Raw genomic sequence first — 22547 nt, 5'->3', positions numbered from 1 at the left:
TAGAAAAAGGCAGATCTTCAGGCAACACACCAACAACCTGAGGAGTAAGAATTTGCTCCACCCACAAATACTTACAAAACTGGGCCTAAGGAAATGTCCCAAAGTCCTTTCACAGACTCTTGAGGGGACAGCTGTGATGGCAAAGTGCTGGCCTGAGCAACAGTTAGAACCACTGGTGCCCCCCAAACCTCACAGGCTTCACAGGTTAGAATGGGAATACTGGATAGTTCAGGTCCATAATACAAGTAAAGAAGTCATTTTGTATCTCCAAATCCCAGGCTTCCTGGAATGATCTGGATCAAAAACTATTGTAGGTTCAAAGTATAGAACTCATCCTCATCATGCATTTTGTTTTAAAGCTCCTAAAGCAACTGCAGGCTAACGCATTAGGTGAGCACATCCACAAATCAAGTTACTGCAAAATTGCACTGTCCAAGAAAAAACTGCTCATGAAAACAGCTGAAGTCTCTTTGGAAAGACCCAGGGCACCCAGTGTGATCCCAAATCCTCCGCTTTTCAGAAATCACAGGGTGTGGCTGGGAAAGCTCTGCTCAGAAGTCAGGGTCAGGCTTTGATCTCACCCATCCAACGCTGCTGCTCTCTCTTTCATAACGAGTACAAATGTAGGCACACATCAATGGCAAAAATCCAGGCTAAAAGCTGATCACTATCTTTGAAATAAATGGGTCTAAAGTACCAGGACAACATGGTTATCATTAATGCATATAATATCTCAAAGGCAGGTGCCAAGAGGATGGTGCCAGACTCTTCTCAGTGGTGCTCAGTGACAGGATGAGGAGCAGTGGCCATAAACTAAATCACAAGGAGATCACCTCAAAATGAGGAAGAACTTACTTATGTTGAGAGTAGCAGAGCACTGGACCAGGGTGTCCAGGGAGTCGTGGAGTCTCCCTGGGCTCACCAGAGTGGAGTCATTCAAAACCCGCCTGGGCACGTCCCTGTGTAGCATGCTCAATGTGACCCTGCCTTGGCAGGGGGTTGGACTGGATGATCTCCAGAAGTCTCTTCCAACACTCACAATTTTGTGATTCTGTGATGGCTGAGTTTGTACCCCAGCAGATCCTCTCTAAGGTGTTGTGAAGGACAGCAGTCCTGGGAAAATCCACGGGTGAGACATCTATGCACCAGGTACTACGGGCCATACATATAAAGAACCAGCTACTTACAGCCCAGACATCCCAAAATAATTTACCTTCTAGACAGATGACTTAGAAGGACACCAGTGGCAGACGTGACAGAAGCAGCAAATATTACACCTACAGTCGTCCTGAGAGAAGAGAGCCTGACATGGGACTCCTATCTGATTTGTCCCCAGAGGCTTCCTGCTAAATAACTCTGCAGCTACTCTGCCTGACCTGAATTAAAGGAACAGTAGCTAAAGCTTTTCCTTACACCTCTCAGGGGACAGAGCTGTATGACATCCTAAGCTCAAAGATGTCCCTAGTCACATACTCCCAGCCCATTCTATAGTCACATACCCATTAACTCTGGATAGCAGTCCTGAAAACTGTCCCCAAACAGGATACACTTACTGAAGAAATCTATGCAAGATCAACTAAGTAAACAACAGTGGAACCTGTACTACACACTTTTCTTTTTAGAGAAAGAGGTCTGTGTTGTAATACTCGCTCTTCTTCCTCTGCTGTCTGCTAACAGCAAACAAATCAGCTGTCAAGACTTATGTCCTACATAAAAGGCTTACTGACAGCTGGATTTTTAACCTTTATTCCTCTGTTTATGTGATATAACCTTTGTTGGCTCCATGCTCTGGTTTTCTTCTCTCAAGGTGCTGCCTCTCCATGTACTGTTCATCAGTTTCTCCTCTGACTGGTCACCCTTATTATCTCTTTGTGTTGGATCCACACTGCTCCTCCTGAGTGGTTTATCTAGTGTTTGCTTTCCACCTCTTCTGTTAGTACTTCAGAAGCGTCATTAATGCAACCTGACCTTCAGAATCTATACATTAAGCAGTACTGATGCCTGGATAGAGGATGAATTTCCTCAGAAAGCAACCACTCTTTCATAAATCCAAACCCACCAGTCTCCATTGAAGAAAACACAGAAACAAAAAGAAAACCAGAACACCTAAAACTCCAGAATAACTTTCTCTGCTATACAACACTAAATGTTGGAAGTTTTTGGTTTAGGATAAAAGCTCAGTAAGTCCCACTGATTTGAAACAGATAAAAAACATTAAAAGCATCAGAGAACACTGAATTTAGAAAATAACCAAGCTGGAGGGATACAGGGGAAAACAGAGTGCTCTCAAAGAAAACCGAGAGGAAATTGCAAGACTGCAAGGAATCCAAAGCACTGATGGCAGTGATGTGGCAGACCAAACAGCAGCAAGACAAGGCAACCCTCTGATTTTCTAAGTAATTGTATAGCTTAGGGTAAACCACAGTCAAACCTCTCTACAAGCCATGGTAGAAAAAGTTGATAGAAATTAAGAGAAGAGATGTTTTAATTAAGTTTACCTGAACCCCATTACATAGTGATCATCTGGAGACAGTGCAAACTCTGCTACTTGAGCATCAAAGTAATCCTATACTTTTTACACTCTAGGGAAGGCAGAGCCTGATACCATAATCATGGAAATAACTCTTCATTGTTGGACTCAGATGGGGCAATCAGACAGCAAACACACCATTTCCTCCTGTCCCTACACAGTATGCCTGACAGAGATTAGATCTCTCCCAGCTTTAAAAATAAGCAAAAAAGTAACCTGAAAATTCAGTCTTTGTTTGTATATGGGAAAACTGAAGCAAGACCCAAGAAAAAAAAAGCTTTATTTCAAGGTAAATAACTTCAAATTCTTGAAAATGCAATCCCCTATTGAAATCACTGCAGAATCCTTCTCTCTGTGCACACACACTGACACCTTATTCTACTCACTATGAGACCAAAGTGTGTCTCTTACTTGTCCAATTACGGATGCAGAAAATGTTTTCAAACTTTAAGTAAGTGCTGGGATTTCATTTGGACATAGGGTAGGCACCATAGCTGCTTTGCAAAGGTACTGCAAAGCAAAAAGCTACAGCTATGTAACAGAAACATCCTTTGCCAGATGTTTAAAGCATTAACTCTAGGCACACTTGCTCAGCCTTGGTCACCACCTGCAAGTCACCAACCTATAGTATCAGCCTCCTCCCTCTACCTGGACTGCTCCCCCCTTCACTTTGCTGCTTCCTTTCTCCACACCCTCCCTTTTGACCTCTTCAGAGGCTACATGGAGGTTACTGCCGTTAGCCAGTTCTGAAGCTCATGCTGCTGCTTGACACTCACCCTGCACGGCTGTTAAAAGTTTTTTTCTGCACACCAGGCATTTCCCCCAAAATGGAGATTGTGGAACACCTGCACCTCAGCAACACATTTTTTGTCCCAGTTACTAAGCCTGGAGAAAATTAAGCAGCGACACCATGACATTTCCAAACATATTTCACATCTAACAAGTATTCTAAACCAATTCCACAGTTATTTCTATATGACTTTTGTTCCTCCTTTTGCTTTGCTACTATATATAGTATGCATATAAAACACACGTACTGCCACACACAAATAAAGTCAGAGAAAGAAGTTTACATATTTTAAGGCCTGAAGGGAAAACTAAATTCCTTGAGCAAGATCTCCAGCATAAACATCAGTATCACCCCCAGTTCCCTCAGCAGAACAAATTTTTCTGTCCCACTGCATAAATGGCTTGTACCAAATCTTCCCATTGGATGAAAATACCTGAATGCAAAGTTCTAGCACTATATGTAGTAACCCATGGTATTTCCCACATGCATGGAGATGAATTATGATGTTATGAGGAAAACAAGTAGCTTTAAAGTGAAAGATGCTGCAAAGACTGTTAAGATGTTTTTAAGCTCTGCAGAAGAGAAGAGATGTGGCGGAAAGATGCAAGAATGGAAAACAATGCAAAAAAGCCTACCGTGAAGCTGTTGTTGACATTCTTAGTGCTGGATTCTGCCACACTGGCATCTGTCAGATCCACCTCATCAAAAATAATGGACTGGAAAGAAAAAATTCAAAACCCCAATGAATTACTGAATCCAGTGTAGAAGCAGCAGACTTAAAGGGACATGCTTGTATGTCTGCCTAGCAGACTCCGTCACAACCTTATGTGATTTGAAGGAAAAACCCAGCACCAACAACATGAAGGACTTGGATATCTAGTTCCATACACTGGGGCTTGCACTTGCCTGTCTTCAGGCAGTGAACATGACAACTTTATTTTTATTAAAGATTTTTTTTTAAAAGTAGGGTTTGTTCTTGTGAAAAGAGACATATTTATATCAAGAACTTTTTTCATTCACATTTTTCCCTTTCTTTGTCAGCTTCTATTGATTGAGAACCCATTCCCTACTAAAATGTACTGGGGAGGGGGGAGATTGGAACATCAGAAGATCAGTATCCATGTCCACATGATGCTTTACTTAAAACCCGAAGATTCTAAGAATGAGGCAAGACACAGGAATCTTCTACTAACTACAAAACCTGAAGATACGTGCTTAAACAGCAGAGCTCTTTCACCTATTGAGGGCTGCCTTCTCACAGACACCCATCTGCCTCCAAAGCTCCCACAACTAACTTTCTTCCCTTGGATTCGTGTATTGTCAAGACCTTACCTTAGCAGTTTTTGCATAGTAGAGTGTTCGTCCTCGCAGCTTAAAATATCGTCTCTTCCAGCGCTGGAAGGAGCTGGTCTGTTTCATCAGCATCCCCTCTTTTATGATAGTCTACAAAACAAGGAGAGGAGAAGAGTGAAGCACATATTTTACTGACAGGCATCTTTTATGCTCTCCCACTCCATACGGGTACCAAAGAAGACTGAATCTTGAGAACAATAATCTTAGTGCCCTCTGCTGGAAGTGCTTAACAAATTCACTAACAAAAGTGAGCAAATTTAAGATCAAACCATACAGTGCACAACCCACATCGGGTGCAGTTTTATCTTCATCTTCAGTGTTAACACCAAAAGAGATAAAGAACTCATGACTGAATGAGCATTTCAAAGTCTAACAAGGACTAAGGGAGTGCAACAGATAAACTTGCTGTGGTCAGATTTCAGTTGTGGGTAATTGTGCCTTTCATTTAAGAGGCATTTGATTACACGCACATACACACCACAGTATATCTGTCCCTATCTCCAGTTCTGTCTTGCAAAATTATCAGCATCTACCTGGCACAGAGCTGGCAAGCTGCAGGCCCACAAGGCAGAGTGAAAGTAGTGTGAAGAAGGAGCTATATCCAACTTCAGCATTTGGTATTCTTCAGATAGTCTTGGCCCAGCCTCAGCACTCTCTGGCTGCCTGCCATTTCCCAGGGCTGCAGTGCCAAAACTGTCTACGCACACTGCCTCTTTTTTTTCCCTTTAACTGCTTTATAACTAGATTGACATACCACCAGCATACACAGTCCCATACGCTTGCTCACATACTATGCATACCTAGGGGTATATATCTCATCCACATGCACTTCATTCTACTTTGTCAAATAGATTCCTTTGCTGGAATAGCTGCATGAAAATAATCTCAAGAACTGCAGCTTAGAAAGACAAAAGTCAGAGCTGAGGGTTCAGCCCCAAATTACTAACTGAGGGTATTGCCTAGGAACTGCAAAAGGTGTTAAGTCATGCCTCAGAACCACAAGAAACCTACTTTTCTCCCCAGGAAACAGCTCCCAGGAGCCCACTTCTTGCTGAGAGAGCCCAACGCGATAAATACACAGTTAAAACACAAGAAACAAATGGTCCAACAATCTTGTAAGACAGGTTATTCTGTATCTTGATGCCAGGAAAATTACACAGCTTTAATGTACCAGAGGTCTCAGCGGAGCTCAGATTTGTAACAGTCAGGTCACTGATGAGTATCAGTTCACACAGTGCTAAATGCACATTGCCAGGCTACTACGGAGCACAAAATAAATACTCTCACTGATCCACAGGGTTTAGTTCATTTTAGAAATCCTTTCCAGGGCACTAAGCTTGCTTTAAAAATGCTATATATATTTCTAATGTGGGTCTTTCCTTTCTGAAACAGCTGCAGATTTTAATACTTTCCACACATACACTGGCCTTTGCCAAGCTCAAAGTTTCCTCAAAAAGCACTTGGAAAAAAATGCTGACTCCAAGAAGAAACATCCGTCTGACAATACGTGCTTCTCTCTCGCTCCACTGAGCTGTCCTCAAACTGGCCTGAGAGATCATAGGGCCTGGACCACCATGGTGATGCCCCTGCTCACAAATCAGCTGGGAAGGAGTGGGCTCCCGCATACCTCTGCATTTGAAAGAGAGCTGCCAGCCATAGGAGCCACTATTTACCTTCCTCCACTGTGCTGGGAAAGAGACAAGGGTGACAGCTCCCCTATCTCCTCCAAAAGAAGCTTCATCTACCTTGGGAGCCTGGGACCTGGCCAGCTCCAAGGCTAGCGAACACCAAATCTCACCATTTCCCAGTGTTCTGTTTCACAAAGCCACCTGCACACTTGGCAGGAGCACCTGTCAGTGCTCAGGCAAACACCAGCTCAGTGTGCGTAGTTCAACCAGGAACCATCAAACTCCACAGTATTTCCAACAAAATGAAAAGAGATAATGAAAATGCGTGATCAAAGACTAAGCTCATATCAAAAAATGGCCATCTCCCGCATCAGCTCCCCAGAACTCTGAAATACATCTTGGCACACATCTTCCACAAGTCACAGCAGGGACAGAGCAGTAAGAATACACTCTTAAGATGCCCTAAGTCATCTGGGAGAAGCTCTTGGGTCCACAAGTCAAACACACTATATAGCAATACCAAGAAAGAGGATGTTAAACTAACTTAGAGCTGGTGTCATGCAAAGAATATGAAACTCGGCCATGATCTTAATCTAAAGCTTCAGTGTAAAGGAAAATTGAGTTCAAAGACTGACCCAACAGTATCCCTTGGGGAAATGACCCTGAAGGCGAGGCCTGAGCTGAAGGCAATCATCTGGAACCACAAACCATCTGCATTCAGGTTCCTACTCTGCCTTGGACTTTTTGCAAGACCCCAATAAAGCTATTTTCACTCTGCGTGTACCCATCTCCCATCTGCCAAGTAGAACAAACAGCACTACTAACTCTGTGGAGTCCTGCTGGAATATGCATGTGTGTGTATGTCTTTCTGATGAGTTCCTTAATCCTCCAGCACCTGAGTATCAAAGTGAAATGCAAAGCAACAGCATCTAAATCACCATGCTAAAGAAATCATACATTTCTGCAGTTCTTTCTGAAGGGAAGAAAATGGAACAGTAGCAAGAGATTTTCCAGATTAAGACAGAACATTCTTGAACAAAGCACATAAAGTTTAGAAATGAGACAGGGAAAAGTAGCCACTGAATTCTGCGAAGCCCTGACCTGAAGTCCAAGAGGAACGAAAAATCCTGGGGAAGACTCCCAGGATGCAGCCCAAAGATATCAAGTCAGCCAGGAGTCTAATAAAAAAATAACTTGCAGGAGGTTTCAGAGCTCTGTCTATTCAGATATGCTTAAACTGGGGTCAGCCAGAGCTTCTCATTCCCCAGGCTCAGCCAGAAGCACTCTGGCGGCTCAAACTCCTGCTCAGCCCACCAGAACAGTAACTCACAGCAGAAAGATACCTCTGCTTTCCTCAGCTCCCACTGCTCCCACCTGCCCTGCTCAGCTCCCCGCACCTCAGCAGGGCTCACTCACCTCTGCACAAGACGTACATTCCTCCATTCCTCTTTTAAAACAGAACCCTCTTTTTTTTTAATTAACCAAAAGGCAACGATCCCAGAGGTCACCTTGCCCCTCCCTAAGCAGTAGTTTATGTCATTTGCCGGCCTCTATCTATAGAAAACCTCACAGCTACATAACTCAGACATGAAAGACCAGTGAGAAGCAAGCTCTCGCATGCATGCACTGCTCAGAGAAAACAAGCCTCTGGTTCAGAGCTGCCCATCTCTGCACGAGAGCAGCTGTTCTATTTATAGGCACTCAGCTCAGTAAAGAGTTTGGTGGGTTTGGGCGGAAAGAGCTGGAGATAAGATCAAGATGACTTTATAAAATGATTCAGACATTGCTGCCTTTCTCCTCCTCTATTTTAATTTTACAGCCAAAGGACTTGCTACTTGCAGAGGAATGCAGCTGAAGAGAATTAACTTGGGTAAGGACCTGACAGCAGTGACAGCAAATGAAAGAAAAGGGGGGAGCCGAACAGTTATTTCTGCTCACCAGCCTCTCTCTAGCCTTTTTAATTTAAGATCTCTCTGATCAGATTACCAGGCATGTAAATTATCAAGAAAAAAGTGAAATAACTTCTCCCATAACACATCTAGTTTTAGTGGTGTACACTGAATCCCACAGGAAAAACTGCTGCCCTGAAACATCATGAGGTTTCATTATGTGCATCCTATCAAGGGTAAATACAAAAATTGTTTGTGATGGAAATATCCAGACTGCCTTCTATCCAGCTACATTTATCTCCAGCATGGTGTGTCCTGTGGCACGGCACTCCATGTCCAGACAACTCGGATCAAGCCTAAAATGATGTGCTACTAGTTTCAGTAGTGACCGCCTTTTATCATGTTAAGAATCAGCGTAAAAAAGGTTACTGAGCAAACTGACAATTTAAAGCAACACTGCACACAGCAGAGAGTCTTAAGCATCTCTGCAAAGAATGTGATTAGACAGCTGAAAGGCAGGTCTTAGGAAATTTCTAGCATTTCACTATTTATCTTTGGCCTTGAAGAAAAGCAACTTCCTGCAGAAAAAAGTTCAGTTCAGGGTGAGCCATACACAACCCTCCCCCCAACTCATCTCCTTTTAAGACTTGATATTTAGGAAAAGAAATAATACGTTCTCAGATTTCTCCTGTCAAAATGGGTGCCAGGTTTAGGCCTAATCCTGACATGACCAAAGAAAAGCTTTGCCACTGACCTCAATGGGAATGGTTTCAAACAACTCATAGGATTTAAGTTAAGGACTTTAATACAGGGAGAGTCTTGTGCTTGACTGCTTCCCTTTCACACAGTCCCATCTCATAAGAAGCCAAATGATTAACAGTAGTCATTCACAAAACCATAGTCATATTTTTTTCAGCATTACTTGTCAGAGGAGCCTCTGTACCCAGTAACCCACATCAGGAGATCAGCCCACCAACCTACACAGATTAAATGCTTTCTATACTGATAAACTGAATGATTCTAGTAGAAAGTTAAGAACAATCACATCAGATTTCAGCTACTTTCAGACCGCATCCCTTGTTCTCCTGCATGTAGTACTGCTCACTGTGTGCAACACAGCAGTAGCTCATCCTTTCCTGAAGCTTAAGCCTCTTGCCTCCATTTGGAAGTACTGTTCCTGATAGAATCAACTTCCTAATCTGGTAAACAAGACCCTATTAACCAGAGCAAAGACAACTCTCAACCATACCCAAGCTGGCAAGAGGCCTTTGGCACAGGGAGGCTCCAAACCGCATTCGATATAGACAGAGGAAGAACAATGCAACCTATTTTACAACTGAGATCATGACATATTCGTAGGGGCAGTTACTAAGCGCAGTGTATCTGAAACACAAGTTTTGATCCACTGGTGTTTCTTTCCAATGCAGAAAAAGAACTGTGTACAAGGAAAATCATTCAAATCTATCTAAACAGCCATTAAAGAATCCAAACACCAAAATCCTCAGCATCTGGATTTCTGTTTTCCATGTGTCTTCAGAATGTAAAAACTTCAGGGCACAGCCTATTTTTATTTGTATGTACTATAAAACTTTGAGCAGGGTGCTGATGCCAAACAACAAACAACTAACTAAAGAAAGCACCAAATGCACAGAGAAGGAGAAAAACTGAAAAGCATATGCAGAATTGACTATCTCTATACATGTTTACAATGTAATTTTACAGGCAGTTGATCCCCAGACACCCAGCAACATCATCCAGCCAATGACTTCAGGTAAGCTTGGCAAAAAAGATGCAAGTAGATCCGCAGTCACTTAAACATGGCAACATGGCATCCTGCCATGTTGGAGCAGGTACAAATCAGGAGTGCTCTACCTTGTTGTGGGTAAAACAGTTTTAGTAGCTGGCTCAATAAAAGCTCTTTGTGGTCAAAAATACGGAACTAATAATTATTGAAAAATCAAATGAAATACAGTAGATCCAACACAGAAACTACAGGAATAAATCTAAACAACCCCACAGAGTAAGACACGAAAGGTCAAAAGGCTAGGGGTTAACAAGCTAATTGGAGAGCAACATCCTTCCACCAGACAGTGGTCACACCCTGGAAATTAACTCCAGGAAGCTTGGAGGGGGGAAATCTGGATCAGCAAAGCAATTCTAAGTATGGGACACACAGACAGCTATACAGATCCATAGGGGAGCACAAGGAATTAGGACTACACAGGTTGTGTAGCCCTGTTTGGGAATTCAACATTGAATGCACTTGCCTTTTGCAAAACTGAAAACTGCACAAAGGTTTCTTCCACTGGTATCAAAAGGACAAGCTATTATGTGTATTCACAGTAATAAAAGGACTCCAGAAGAGGGGAAAAAGGAAAGAAAATCTGAGGTCAGCCACTGGAATCAACGTCAAAGTAGAAGCTAGGGCTGTCAGTCAATGAACAGGAGCTGAGCTCTCCACTGATGAATGGGGTACTGTCCAGGCTTTTAGTCTAAGTTGTTTGACACCATTTTGTTTTAATAACCTATGTTTTGTAAACTGGGAAGCACCCATGTCAGGTCACAGCACATGCGAAAGCCTGCAAAATCTCCCCCAACAACCCTCCTCCCAATCCATCCTCTTTTCTAACTTCCAGCTTTGCTGATATAGCTGGACTCTGCAATACCCAGTGAGAGGGTATGTACTGAGAGCCTTGGCTGACTGCTCTCAGTACAGCCTCTCTGCAACTACTAAGACAAGCAGAATCCAGAACAGAGTGCAGCAAGCTGCTGATAGCGTATCTGAGATGTCACTGAAACAGGAAATGCAAGCTTATTCCCCAGATCAGCAGTGAAAAACAGGAGTTTGCATCAAAAAAAATGCTGAAACAGCTTGAGTTAGAATCTACCTAGGCACAGAGAAACAAATACTCATACACTTTATTCTTCACTAGTTAATGCTGCAGCCAGTAAGAAAAGGTCTTTGACGCAGCTTCTTTTCAATATCCTGTTCAGCTGCTACTATTGTGAACGATTCTCTTCTAAAGGAACAAGCACCACAGACTTAAAGTGAACAAGTTAACAAAGAAAAACAAATTTGAAAGCACACAGAAAGGCTGCACATATATGGCAAAGGAAATACAACATACCAGCATATCATCACACAGTCCCCTGGTAAAATAAGCTCAGTTAGAGAGCTCCAAATGAAGTACTTAAAATAGATGAATACTCTGGTCAGCTACTTAGAAGAGAGAATGAAAACCACACCAGCACACTGATTCAGGATGAGTTAGTAGCTGGACAACTCCTGGCACGCTAACTGCTTAAGCCCTCAGAGTATGCTTTCCATAGGCTCTGGGCATACTTCCCAAGCACATTTATCACAAGAGGGGAACTGAGCACAAAGCTCAAGTCATCCCAGCAGACTACAGCAAAACTGGATGATAAGGGCTCAAATACATCCAAAGAGATAACCAAAGCAGAAAAAGCAACAGTTTAAAAGCTACTTGTAAACTTTGGAACAGAGTAAAATTTTAGAGAGTACTAATTAAACATGAGCTTTATACATTTAAATATAAACATGAAAATATGCTGCTATTTTTTATACCATCTCAAATTACATATGCACAACTACATCCCCTCCCCTTAGGGCATTTTCCCCGTACACAAAAAATGTCAAAACACGTTACCTGCTGTGAAACCTCCATCTCCAAGCCATTTCTGGCACACAGCTATGCACCAGCACCACGGAATCCCCTATACTAACTCAGAAGCACAGGGCTTTGCTGCTGAAACGCAGCAATATAATCTCATATCGAATCACAGCACTGTACACAGAACCCTCTAATGCTGCAGCCTATACCACCAGAGCTTAAGTAACACTCTTACACATTCAGAGAGAGACAAGTTATTATCAAAAAATACTACTGCCCATCTAAGCCTTCACAGGCAGGTAGAATAAGGCAGACACTTACCATAGCAGCATGTCAGGTCCATTTGATATGAGTGTATCGAGCTGGGAAGGCGAGATCAGAGCTATTCAAAGAATAGCGAACATAAGGGAAAGCACATCCAGAATACAGTTGCGGATCTCATCCTTGCAATCATAACAACCCCATCCTTCCCATTCTGCTAAATGTCATGAAGATCCTGGCCAAGTAGGAAGGAAAAGCCAGCAGAAAGTACTGGTACAAGGACTTCAGGACATGGGAAAGTTAAAATTTATACCTTTAGGAAGAAAACTGAATCCTTTGCCCTTGTGTCGAGGAGGCTGGGAGAAAGCTTCCTCCCACTGTGTCTGGATTCCCATCAACTCTGCTACGGAATTCTGCAAGAAGCCTTATTTGGTAGTGGCTGGTAGATGTAGGGCCAAATCCTGATCCTTTTACACCAACTGGTATTCCAATGGGATTTACACTATTGAGAGCAGAAAGCAACTTTTGGCCTTTGGCCATTTAATTAATACTTAAGGTATCTTAGAATTTATTTTTATCTCATCTGTAACAATTGGTGTTATCAGATTTTCCATATTTATGTATTAAACAACCTATGCTTTTAAGTTTTTTTTTCCTCATCCATTTAACATGGTTTTTAAAGGATACTCCAAAGTTTTTAATTTGTTTTTCCATTTTCCCTGTTTTAATGTCCTGCAAATACCTTTGACCACGCCAAGACATCTTGATCAGCACCAGCAACAACAAGGAAGATCAGCACAACCCTGAGAACACCGTTTTGTTAACTTTCAGCTAAACAGAACACAAGGGGCTGGTGTGAGTTCATAGAAAACTGATTTCTAATAAGATCTCAGTGATAGATCTACACCTTCTGAAAGACAGCTCTGACCTGCTTTGGCAGAGAGCAGACTGAAAAGCAAATAATAGCAGCTCATGCTTTAGCCCAGGTAGAAACTGGAAACTCTTCACTTAAAAAGAGATAGAATTGTTGCAAAGAAGAAGAAATACACTATTTTATCAGCCACACTCCTGTCTTTCAAGACCCAGCAAAGGCAGTTGTCCCCCAGGTCAAGACATTACCCCAAAGCTTGTGACACCTGCCTCAGTGCCCTGCTCACCTGGGGATGTCCTATGTGATTTTCTGTATATGATACAAGCAGCATGCATCTCAATTCCCTGTGGGGGAAACTGAGATGATATCACCTCTCCCTGCTAGGATATTACATAGCTAAATTGACTAAAACTTGCAAGATTGAAACACAATATGCTTGATGCAAAGATTATGTAAGCAAGACAGTGTTAACTTCTTCAAAAAAGCAAACCACAACATTAGAATAGGGATCAGACGTAAAACTTTCTAACATAGCAACGACACTGTGAGGAAAGAAGATTTTCGCCAAACCCAGATTGAGTAATCACCTACTAATCAACTACCAAACTTAACAGTTGCAATGTTTTAACCAGACAAGCCACCTTTTTTCCGCTCCAGATGAAAGGAATGCAGCAGGCTTTGGATGTCTTCCTCTGTGTAACTGCTTCTATTTCCACGTGTAGCCCAGACAGTAAGCACTGTACCCTATGGAAGCACTGGCCTGCTTCTGCAGGGGTGCAGCACTACTGAATCAGGCATGCACAGTAAGCTCACTGCTTTCTGGAGTGCTTTATATAAAGCGTGCTATACAGAACCACAAAAGGTGGCAGCTGAGGTGGATCACTGCTGCTGCCTCAGCTATTTGTCTGCCTGAAGCTGAACTGTCCCACGGGTCTGCAGAATCAAACAGAAACATCTTTCTTTAAGAGACACATAAATTCTTAGTGAAACAAGTAGCAATAACCACTTAGTAAGGAAAAAGCAGGGAACAAATGGTTTAAGCGATGAGTTAATAAAAATTCCTTTAAATAATTGTTTGTACATTTGAAACCTTTATAAAACACATTCCAAGAGGAAGGTGCTTTTCACTTGGGCCAGCATTTTGTCCTGAAATTTCCAATGATGCTGTGACACTATCTATTCTAAACCTTAAGCTTTCAAGGAAATGGGGAATACAAAAACCAGTCTTTATTTCTGTTCTCATAAGAATGCAGGTATATCTGCTACTTTAGAAAGAATCCCACTGGACTTGTAATTAAAGAAGGTAAAGTTAAGCAGTGTCTTGGATGGTATACTCGGATGGAGTTTCTCACCAGGTAATCTTGAGATAGACATTTTACAGTTTTCATTCACAATCCAGTACTCCTCCAAAGAAAAATATCAATGATTTTTTGGTAACAACAGGTTTGGGGTAGGAGGAAATACTCTAAATATTTCACTTAGTTTTATTTTAAAGAAGAACCAAACCCTTTAATACCCACGTTATTTTGTCTCTAATTTGAGAGAACAGTTACTCGCCTGACAACGTACTTCTTAGCAATGTGGTCTAAGTAAATCCATGCTCTCAAAACATGCAACAGTTTAATGTTAGCGTTTTGGTTCCAGGAACCTGAACTATAGTTAGAAAGAACGAGAAAAGCTACAAGTGTATGTGGTTTTGTGCTTTGTTTTGTTGGTTTATGTGTTGTTTTTTTTTTTTAAAGGAAGTAACAGCTGTTGCTTTCACATAGCATCCAAAACTCTCCAGCAGTGAGGCAAAACTTAAGAGTACACCAGTGGTAACAGCACTGGGAGGCCTCCCAGATTTTGTCAGAACAGCTGAGCCAGAAGAGCATGCAAAACATAGCGTAGATTAAGAGACAGAAACATTCTTGCGTCCGTATATTGTGGCCTAAAATCCTCCCTTTTTCCATAGTGACAGAGAAGGAACTAGTATGATTGGTGTTAATCCAAGAAAATTCACGCTCATAAAACCTGTGCTCAAGATGTTCAGTTTCAATTCAATCACAAGAACTTCTCTTTTGCAGTGATTATCCACCTCTTTAAGTGAAGAGTTCTCAGTTTCTACCTGGACTAAAGCATGAGCCACTACAATTTACAACATGTGAAGTTCCTAAATGTCCTCTTTAGACACCCTGTTAGAAGGCAGCATAACAAAACCAGACATTCTGACATGTCAGTGGGGATGCCACAGCCAGAACATGAATTAAGCCATAAATTACTGAAAATCCCCTCCTCACTTGTTGCATATCTATTTCATATTGTCTCTTCACTGAAATGCATTGCTTCTTGTAACACTTCTTTCAATACTTGTATCAAACTAATAAACTTCCCTATTTCCTCACTCTCATCTCAGAAAACTTTTGAACGCTTGCCCTCCAGAAGTAAAAATAACACTTCTTTACCTATAAAAATGGTCTTTTATCCATTAGGCAATACAAGAAGAAACAAAATGAGCTTTCCTCAGTTACTAATGCTACCTACTATAGGTTTCAGAACTCGTTTAGTCCGTTCTGGAAACCTGCACAAAAATGAGGAGAAACATTTTGCTTCCTCCTTTTTTTTCTTGCTTGTACGCTTCAGGGTGGCTCCTAGACCTCAAAGCTGCTAATCAGAAAGAGAATCACAACCTCCCATAGCGCTAAAGTTATCTATATCACAGACTGCTGCACAGCACAGAAACGGGAAACTTGCTAGTTTAGATACTGAACAGTCTGTACACCACAGCAAAAAGCTTAATACCAGTTAATTTATCCTGCTTTTTATAACATAAATTAACCTGACATATCCCTGCTACTGCAGCCAGGCAGCTTCCAATATCCCAGAAACTTTGGAGAGCTGCTTGCTCTGTTTGCAACTCTGTTGAAATAATATATTGCAACCTTGTCTTTAAAAGTTTAAGTCAATGATAAATGGTTATAAAACCTAAAATGTTACACAGAAATTGCTCATAAAAGTAAACAGAAGTTAGACTTGAATTAGTCTAAACAAGAAGTCCTCCTGATGCCATGCAAGGACATTGCTGAAATCCTGCCTAGTAAACAGAGGTCTTGACATACCAAAGCTGGCATACTGGAAATCACACTAACTAATGAATGAAACAAGAACATGTCCTATTCATCCACTCTTGCTTTCTGAGGCTTGTAACCTGATGCTTGCAATGAAAGGTCACAGGGCAAAGGAGGAAGTGTGTGTTACCGTCAGAGCTCATGGAAGGTGCAGTGCTCCTCTGTTTCACACCCTCATCTCCCAAGACCACCTTTGACTTATTGTGTCTTCATCCATGCCAAGTGACAACTGAGATGATACTACAACTTTAGCTGATTCCAGCTGAGTCCTAAACACTGCTTAGAAGGTGGGAGCTTAGAAACTGTTGCTTCTCCTTACACATCATCCTTGTCTTACTTTATTTCACCCCTTTCCTAATTCCCATCCACTCAAAAGTACTTTATCTTAGTTGACGAACAGTATCTCTAGCTGCACCAATGCCAGTCTAAGACGAGGAGCGGGATTAAAAGCACCTTACTATGAAGTTTGATCCTGGTACAAGTCTGACAGGTCTCAAAATGGCTGCAGCCTCTGCCGACAACAGTTATACTAGCAGCTACACGTGATCATAAAAGGTATCCTTCTTTCCCCAGAATAATAAAGAGACTACTAAACATATTTCTCCTCTTCCTCAAAAAATATTACTAGCTAAACCCAAGTACATTAAAACATAGTACATTTCACTTTCCAAACACAGCTTACCGCTACTCCTTCCCCTGCCCTGTATCGTCACAAGGGACAGATTTTTCAGCTAAACAGATATTAGCTATGATTTGCCTTCAGACACTGCTTGACAAAGTCACAGTGCCCATACATCCAAACAACTGCATTTGCCCCACAGTATTACCACACCAATGTATTTAAGTCAAACACACCTGGGCAACCTGTGGGCTCAGAAACAAGTTCATGGAAGTTTTAGGGTCTTGTAAGCAAGCAGCTTTATTTTACAGTGCTTCTTGAAAATCAACAGATGACAGGACCAGAGTACGGAAAAAGCATCTTCAACATGGCTGACAAACAAGTAAATTCTGAGGAACTTCATGGGTACAGCTGACTTCACACTGAAGCTGTGCTAAGAGTAGGTATCCATGGTGATGTAACTGTACTCACAGGCATGGTCCTGAGCTACCTACAGCAGCAGATTTGGTTAGAAGAGATTTATATCCTCAGGGCACAGTAAAAGTCTGCCTGCATCTCTTACTGTCACTCTGACAGACCTGTCCAACAGCTTCTGCAGGTTACAGTCTGCACTCTGTCACTCAATAGACAAATTCAGAATTAGGCCTGCCTTCACAGAGGAAGCAAGCTCCTTAAACTCTCATCAGAGCTATGATTACTCACAAAGTTGCTTTTGCTCCTTGCCAAGAAGTACACATGCAGCAGCATGCAGAAAAGATGATGAAACAAAAAGACATCAACAAGCAACATTGATATCATAATACCTGGGCTTACTCAGAAAATTATTCACTGTTTAGAAGGTCTTCTGCAGATTAACACACAGGAGGCTTAATAGCTGTAGACAATATCTGTTTATAATCCTTGCTCTTAACATGTTTATGTTCACATAGTACAAGTGGCTGGTTTAGGCTTTTTCCAGCCATGCTGATGCAGGAAGTATGTAAAACTGGACAAATAGGTAAGTAGAAAAAAGGAGACATGTTCTGGTACACTCTAACAAAAGTAAAATCCAATGCACCTTTTAACTTAGCATCTCTAACATCTCACTGTAAGCGAGAGTCCCTGCTCTGGCACTGAGAAAGTCATCATCCTTGCTGTTATCACAGACACCATCATGTAGGTATTAAAATCAGACTATGGCATCTTCCCTCCTTTCCCACATGGGACCCCTGTCACAAGTGTTATTAAGAAATCACAAGGTTCATTTAATCTCCAGCTAGACAAATTTCTCATATTCAGCATCCTGTGCATAGGAAAAGATCTCAAAAGGCTTATTTATTTTTTTTTCACAGCAGACTAGAGCAAGTCACCTGGTGCTACAGCATGGCTCAAATCTGCCTGATACACTGAATACCAACCCATGTAGAGGGCTTCACTGTTTCCTGTTGTGGCCAACAGAACCACCTCACTCACACAGCCCAGACCCTCAGTGCCTTAACTCCATGAGTGACAGCATAAGCAGCACTGCACAGACGGAGGAAGCAGCCCTGCCATGCGTAATGAAGCGAGCACATGGTCCTTATGTATGACCATACTTTGTCACCAGGGTTTTCAAAACTGGAACCAATGTAGCATAATGATGACGAGCAGCAGAATAACAATACATTATGTGTTTGAAAGCAGGGCAAACTAGCCAGCAGAAGAAAGATCCCTATGAATAATTCTTCAGCACTGCATCATGCAGAGATATTTACTCTCTTTCACTATGAATACAAGATACACAGCACTGAGCTAGCAGCATCACACTGAGCAAGCCTTCTGCACTCACAGAGCTGCTTGCCCATGCTCCAGAGACAACAGAAAGGTGATGGCATAAGAGTAACTTAACCTGGTATTTCTAAGCAGACACATATCACGCAACTATCCAAGAGTTATACAGGATTTTAATGGCTACAAAGAAAAATCATGTAGCTATAATAAAAATAGTACAAAACAGGGCAACTCCCTGTGGGTGGTTCCTAGCCTAAGGCTCAAGGAAATCTTCACATCTTCTCTTACAGTAACAATACAGAGGAACTACAGCTGTAGCTGCAGTTGCAGAACACCGTTCCTGCCCCTCAAAACGGCACTATTGTTCCAGAATGAGCCACAAAGGGGTAAAACCTGACTCAGCCCAGGGAAGCAAGGTAAAAAAGATTGTTGGCTGACCAGGGAGGCAAAGTAGGGCAGAAAAAGATGGGCACAAAGACCAACCAGCCATAAGACTGCTGCCCAGACAGGAGACTACATGGTTACAGAAAGGAAAAATACCACAATACAAGACAGGGAAAACTGGGGTGCAACCATAAAAAGGATGGGAAGATGCTGAGGAAGGCACACACCATGAGGGATGCACCTTTCAAAGCACAGTGCTTTGACACAGTGACTCGTGCCATGTCCGACAGGGCCATGGGAAGGGGGTTAGGAAAGCGGCAGTGGTGGAGAGCTTGTGACAGGGTCCTTCAGGGAAAGCAAAGGGAGGTGAGGAGGGGAGCCCCCGGCAACTCTGATATGTGGAAAAAGGAGAAGATACAACTTCAGGGCCTGGGAATGCCCTTACAGGTCAAATATGTCAGATATATGAGATAATAGAGGGCAGCTCAAATCTGACTTCCATGACTCCAAGAAAATAATGCAGGTGAAGAAAGCAAGGAAGAAAAGAGGTAAGCCAGGGGCCCGCTCAGCCTGGGCACACTGATCACTTAAGACAGAGAGGCTCCCCAGCACGTCTGAACCTAGGCACTGGGAAGAAGGTGGCCTAAGCTGGGCTCTTGGGAAGGTTCCTACATGACTCCAGAGACGTAGTTTGGGAGTGCTACCTGCAGGGTGGCTAGGGACAATTCCAAGAGCCCGAGGGAAGTTAGGGGGTCACTGGCATACACTGAAGGGCATTTAGGGGGCAGCTATTGACCGGCACCTAAGAAGCAGTTAGGTATGGGGATCCCTGAGAAGCATCTGGGGGTTTGGAAGTCCATGAAGAACTGCAGGGGAAGCTGTTGTCAGCAGGTTTCCGAGGTGCGGTTTGAGGGTCGCCGGCATGTCCCTGCGGGGCGGCTGGGGAAGGGGAAGCGAGAAAATGGCCGAGTCCGTGAGGGGCGGTGGGGGCTGTGGGAGGGGATGGCGGGCAGGTCCCGGAGAAAACGGGGTGGGTGTGAGGTGATCGGTGGCAGGTCCTTGAGGGGTGGATGCGGGGGACGGGGCGTCACCAGCAAGTCCCTGAGAAGCGGGAGAGTGGAGAAGGAATCGCCGGCAGCCCCCTGAGGGGCGGGCTGGAGGAGCCCCCCGGCAGGCAACCGAGAGAGGTCTGGGGGGTCCTGGGCAACTCCAAAAGAGGCGCACTGGGACCGCTGGCGGGCATTCTCCGCGGCGGAGGGGCAGGCCATGCCGGGCGGGAGGGGAGGCGGTGGCGCTGAGAGACGCGGAGGCAGAGCCGGCCGCAGCGCTGCCGGAGCCCGAGGCCCTGCCCGCGGCCCCCGCCCGCCGCACGCACCTTCTGGCGGATTTGCCCGGACGTAGAGACTTTGCGGATGAGTTTCTGCGGGGAGCCCGGCTCCTGCTCCGGCTCGCTGTCCGACGATTCCTCCGCCGCGGCGCTGGCGGCGGCGACCACCCCGGCCTGGGGCTGCTCTGCGCCCGCCGCCGCCGCCATGCTGCACGGTGCGGGGCGGCGCGGCCGGCGCCCCCTCCCGCCGCACTCTGCAGCCGCTCGCCCGTCCCGTCGCTGCGGCGCCCTCTGGCGGGGGCCGCGCGCAATGGCGCATGTCGGAGGGGAACCGCTGAGGCGAAGAGAGGCGGGCCCAGGCAGGCTGCCGGCCCCGGCCATACACACGCACCCCGACACGGGTGCGAACGGGCACGGTCCCGAGCATCGTTCACACTGGCCCCTGCCGCGCCCGAGCGCACTATGATTGCTTGGAGCCAGAGAAAAGGGTTTCAGCTCAGACGTCGGGGAGGTGGTGAGTCCAAAAGTTTGAATCTCAGTGCCGAGCACACGAGGTTGTTTCCAGCACTACAATTGTTCCATTTAATAAAACACTACCTAAATCCTCCTCTCCCTAGGTAAGATCTGCTGTACTAACCTCCTGCAGACAAAGGTACTTTGCACCTCCTCCACTTCACGCATCTTTTTAATCACATACAGCACCAAAACTGGTTCCTGCTGCCAAATGCCTCTGTATTTTGCAGTAGAGAAACACTCTTGCCTGACTAGGCCTATCACCACACCATTCCTCATGGGTTCCATAAGGTAACACCACATTAGCTGCAGTCATGGGACACTACCGAGCATGTCAGCTGGGATTTCATGAAGATGTTCCAGGGGGAAGCATCTGTCACCAAACCAGTCCATCAGCAGACAGCTAAAGCACAGAGGCCACTTACGTTTCAGAGATGCTATCGCTACCAGGGCACATCCCTCTCCCAGAGCTGGCAGGCTTTCTATAAATGGAGTCCCACCACATCAAAGGCAGAGGGTCAGGAAATTGGATCACTCCCCCCCCGCTGTAAACAGGGGCAGCAGGCTACAGGTCTTACTTGGTGGAAGAGCAACACAACATCAGAACCAGAAGAAAGGGAAGATAAAAGGCAAACAGTTCCTGCTAGAGACCTCTTTTCTGCTGACTGAAAGGCAGGAGAGTACAAGTCTAACCTGGCCTGCAGCAGGACATGGAGGAACCAGCAGAAAGCCCTTGCTCTCTGAGTAAATGAGCAAACATCCAACATGGCTAAACAAACGGTCAATGTCTGAAACTGCTTTCCTAAGGCCAGGCAAAAGAACAGGTTAACAACCATTTCAACTCCTCCCTGCTGCACAGCAGAGTGCACTGTGATTTTGTTACACAGCTTACAGAAGTCATCACCACAGATGAATTTGAGAGGAATTTGAAAGTCAATGAGAGGTACCTCAACAAGGATGACACAGAAGAAGAAAAAAGGAAAAAGAAAAAAGGCATCAGGCCTCTAAGTTTGTTAGTCCCATACCTATGGGTGCAGTAGCCAGGAACACTGAAGCAAACAGCTCTGTGGAAGAAGCCACACTTTGAAGCAATACTAGAAGACTGTCGTACCTCTTCTTAGTATCTTTAAATCCTAAACACTAGCTCTCCAAAACCATCATATTCACAAAGAGCAATTTGTTCAATTCTTACTGCATTGGTGTGTTCTTCACAAGCCACAAAGAACTTGGTAATAAAAATGCCAGGACAGTTATTGGAAAAGCCTGGCCAGAAATCCAAGTGAAAAATGCCTAGTCCTCCTCCAAAAGCCAAAGTTGAAATCGTACAAATTACACTGACCATAAACACCTGAAAATGGCCACAGGGTCTCTTCAGCAGCAAAGCACACAGTGCTTAGAAAAGAGCAGAGCAAACATACCAACTCTTGCAATTTCATCTAAGGTGAGACAATTGTGACTAATGGAACCAAACACAGTTCCAGGTGGTACTGGGTGAGAACACTGATGGAACTGTGAAATCAGCTGTGGTCTTAATTCATCTTAATCGAGACCAGTTTACAGAAACAAACAGGAGAAGGCTTAACTTTTAACCCAATCTATTTGTATTAGAGGCCACACACAAAGCTGTTTGGTTAATGACTTTGGCCCATCTGTAAAAGTAGGGCTTGTAACCATGATGAAGTCTGTAAGAAAAAATAAACAAAACTCTGCTCAGAAAACAAGGCCTGTATGTAGAGTGATTCTGCAGAAATACCAGAGTGCAGCCCACACTTCTTCAACTGCTTTAGCTTGTCACAGTTACCAGTAGTAACCTAAGCCAAAGAGAGGGCAAGCTCGGTTTGTCAGCCTCTGCAGTGTGAAGCAGGACGGAAACGCATCGTGCTTGCAGCAGGAT

The 22547-nt window shown here is 43.9% G+C and overlaps 1 protein-coding gene across 6 annotated transcripts in view; it reads right to left on the bottom strand.

Moving 5' to 3' along the window:
* DGKD (diacylglycerol kinase delta) overlaps positions 1 to 20369 on the bottom strand; it is a 64101-nt gene extending 43732 nt beyond the window's left edge. For 4 of the 6 annotated variants that reach the window (XR_009962334.1, XR_009962333.1, XM_062606438.1 and 1 more), the window contains exons 1-3: positions 20189 to 20369; positions 4653 to 4763; positions 3956 to 4036 (exon numbers count right to left, since the gene is read on the bottom strand). Coding sequence is in view for 4 of the 6 variants with exons in the window: in XM_062606438.1 (XP_062462422.1) it covers positions 3956 to 4036; positions 4653 to 4763; positions 20189 to 20347 (351 nt within the window). In the remaining 2 variants the exon portion in view is untranslated. Of the gene's footprint in view, positions 1 to 3955; positions 4037 to 4652; positions 4764 to 7717; positions 7737 to 12143; positions 12165 to 20188 lie in introns of those variants that run through there. The other 2 variants (XM_062606441.1, XM_062606440.1) reach the window with 2 other exon arrangements.
* Between the last annotated feature and the right edge of the window lie 2178 nt (positions 20370 to 22547).

The sequence above is a fragment of the Pezoporus occidentalis genome, unplaced genomic scaffold (genome assembly GCF_034315485.1).
Source record: "Pezoporus occidentalis ecotype Australia unplaced genomic scaffold, CSIRO_AGI_Poc_V1 ctg97, whole genome shotgun sequence".
Lineage (NCBI taxonomy): Eukaryota > Metazoa > Chordata > Aves > Psittaciformes > Psittacidae > Pezoporus > Pezoporus occidentalis.
The sequence above is the reverse complement of the archived record's forward strand: the minus strand, read 5'-3'. Positions and strand labels throughout refer to the sequence as shown.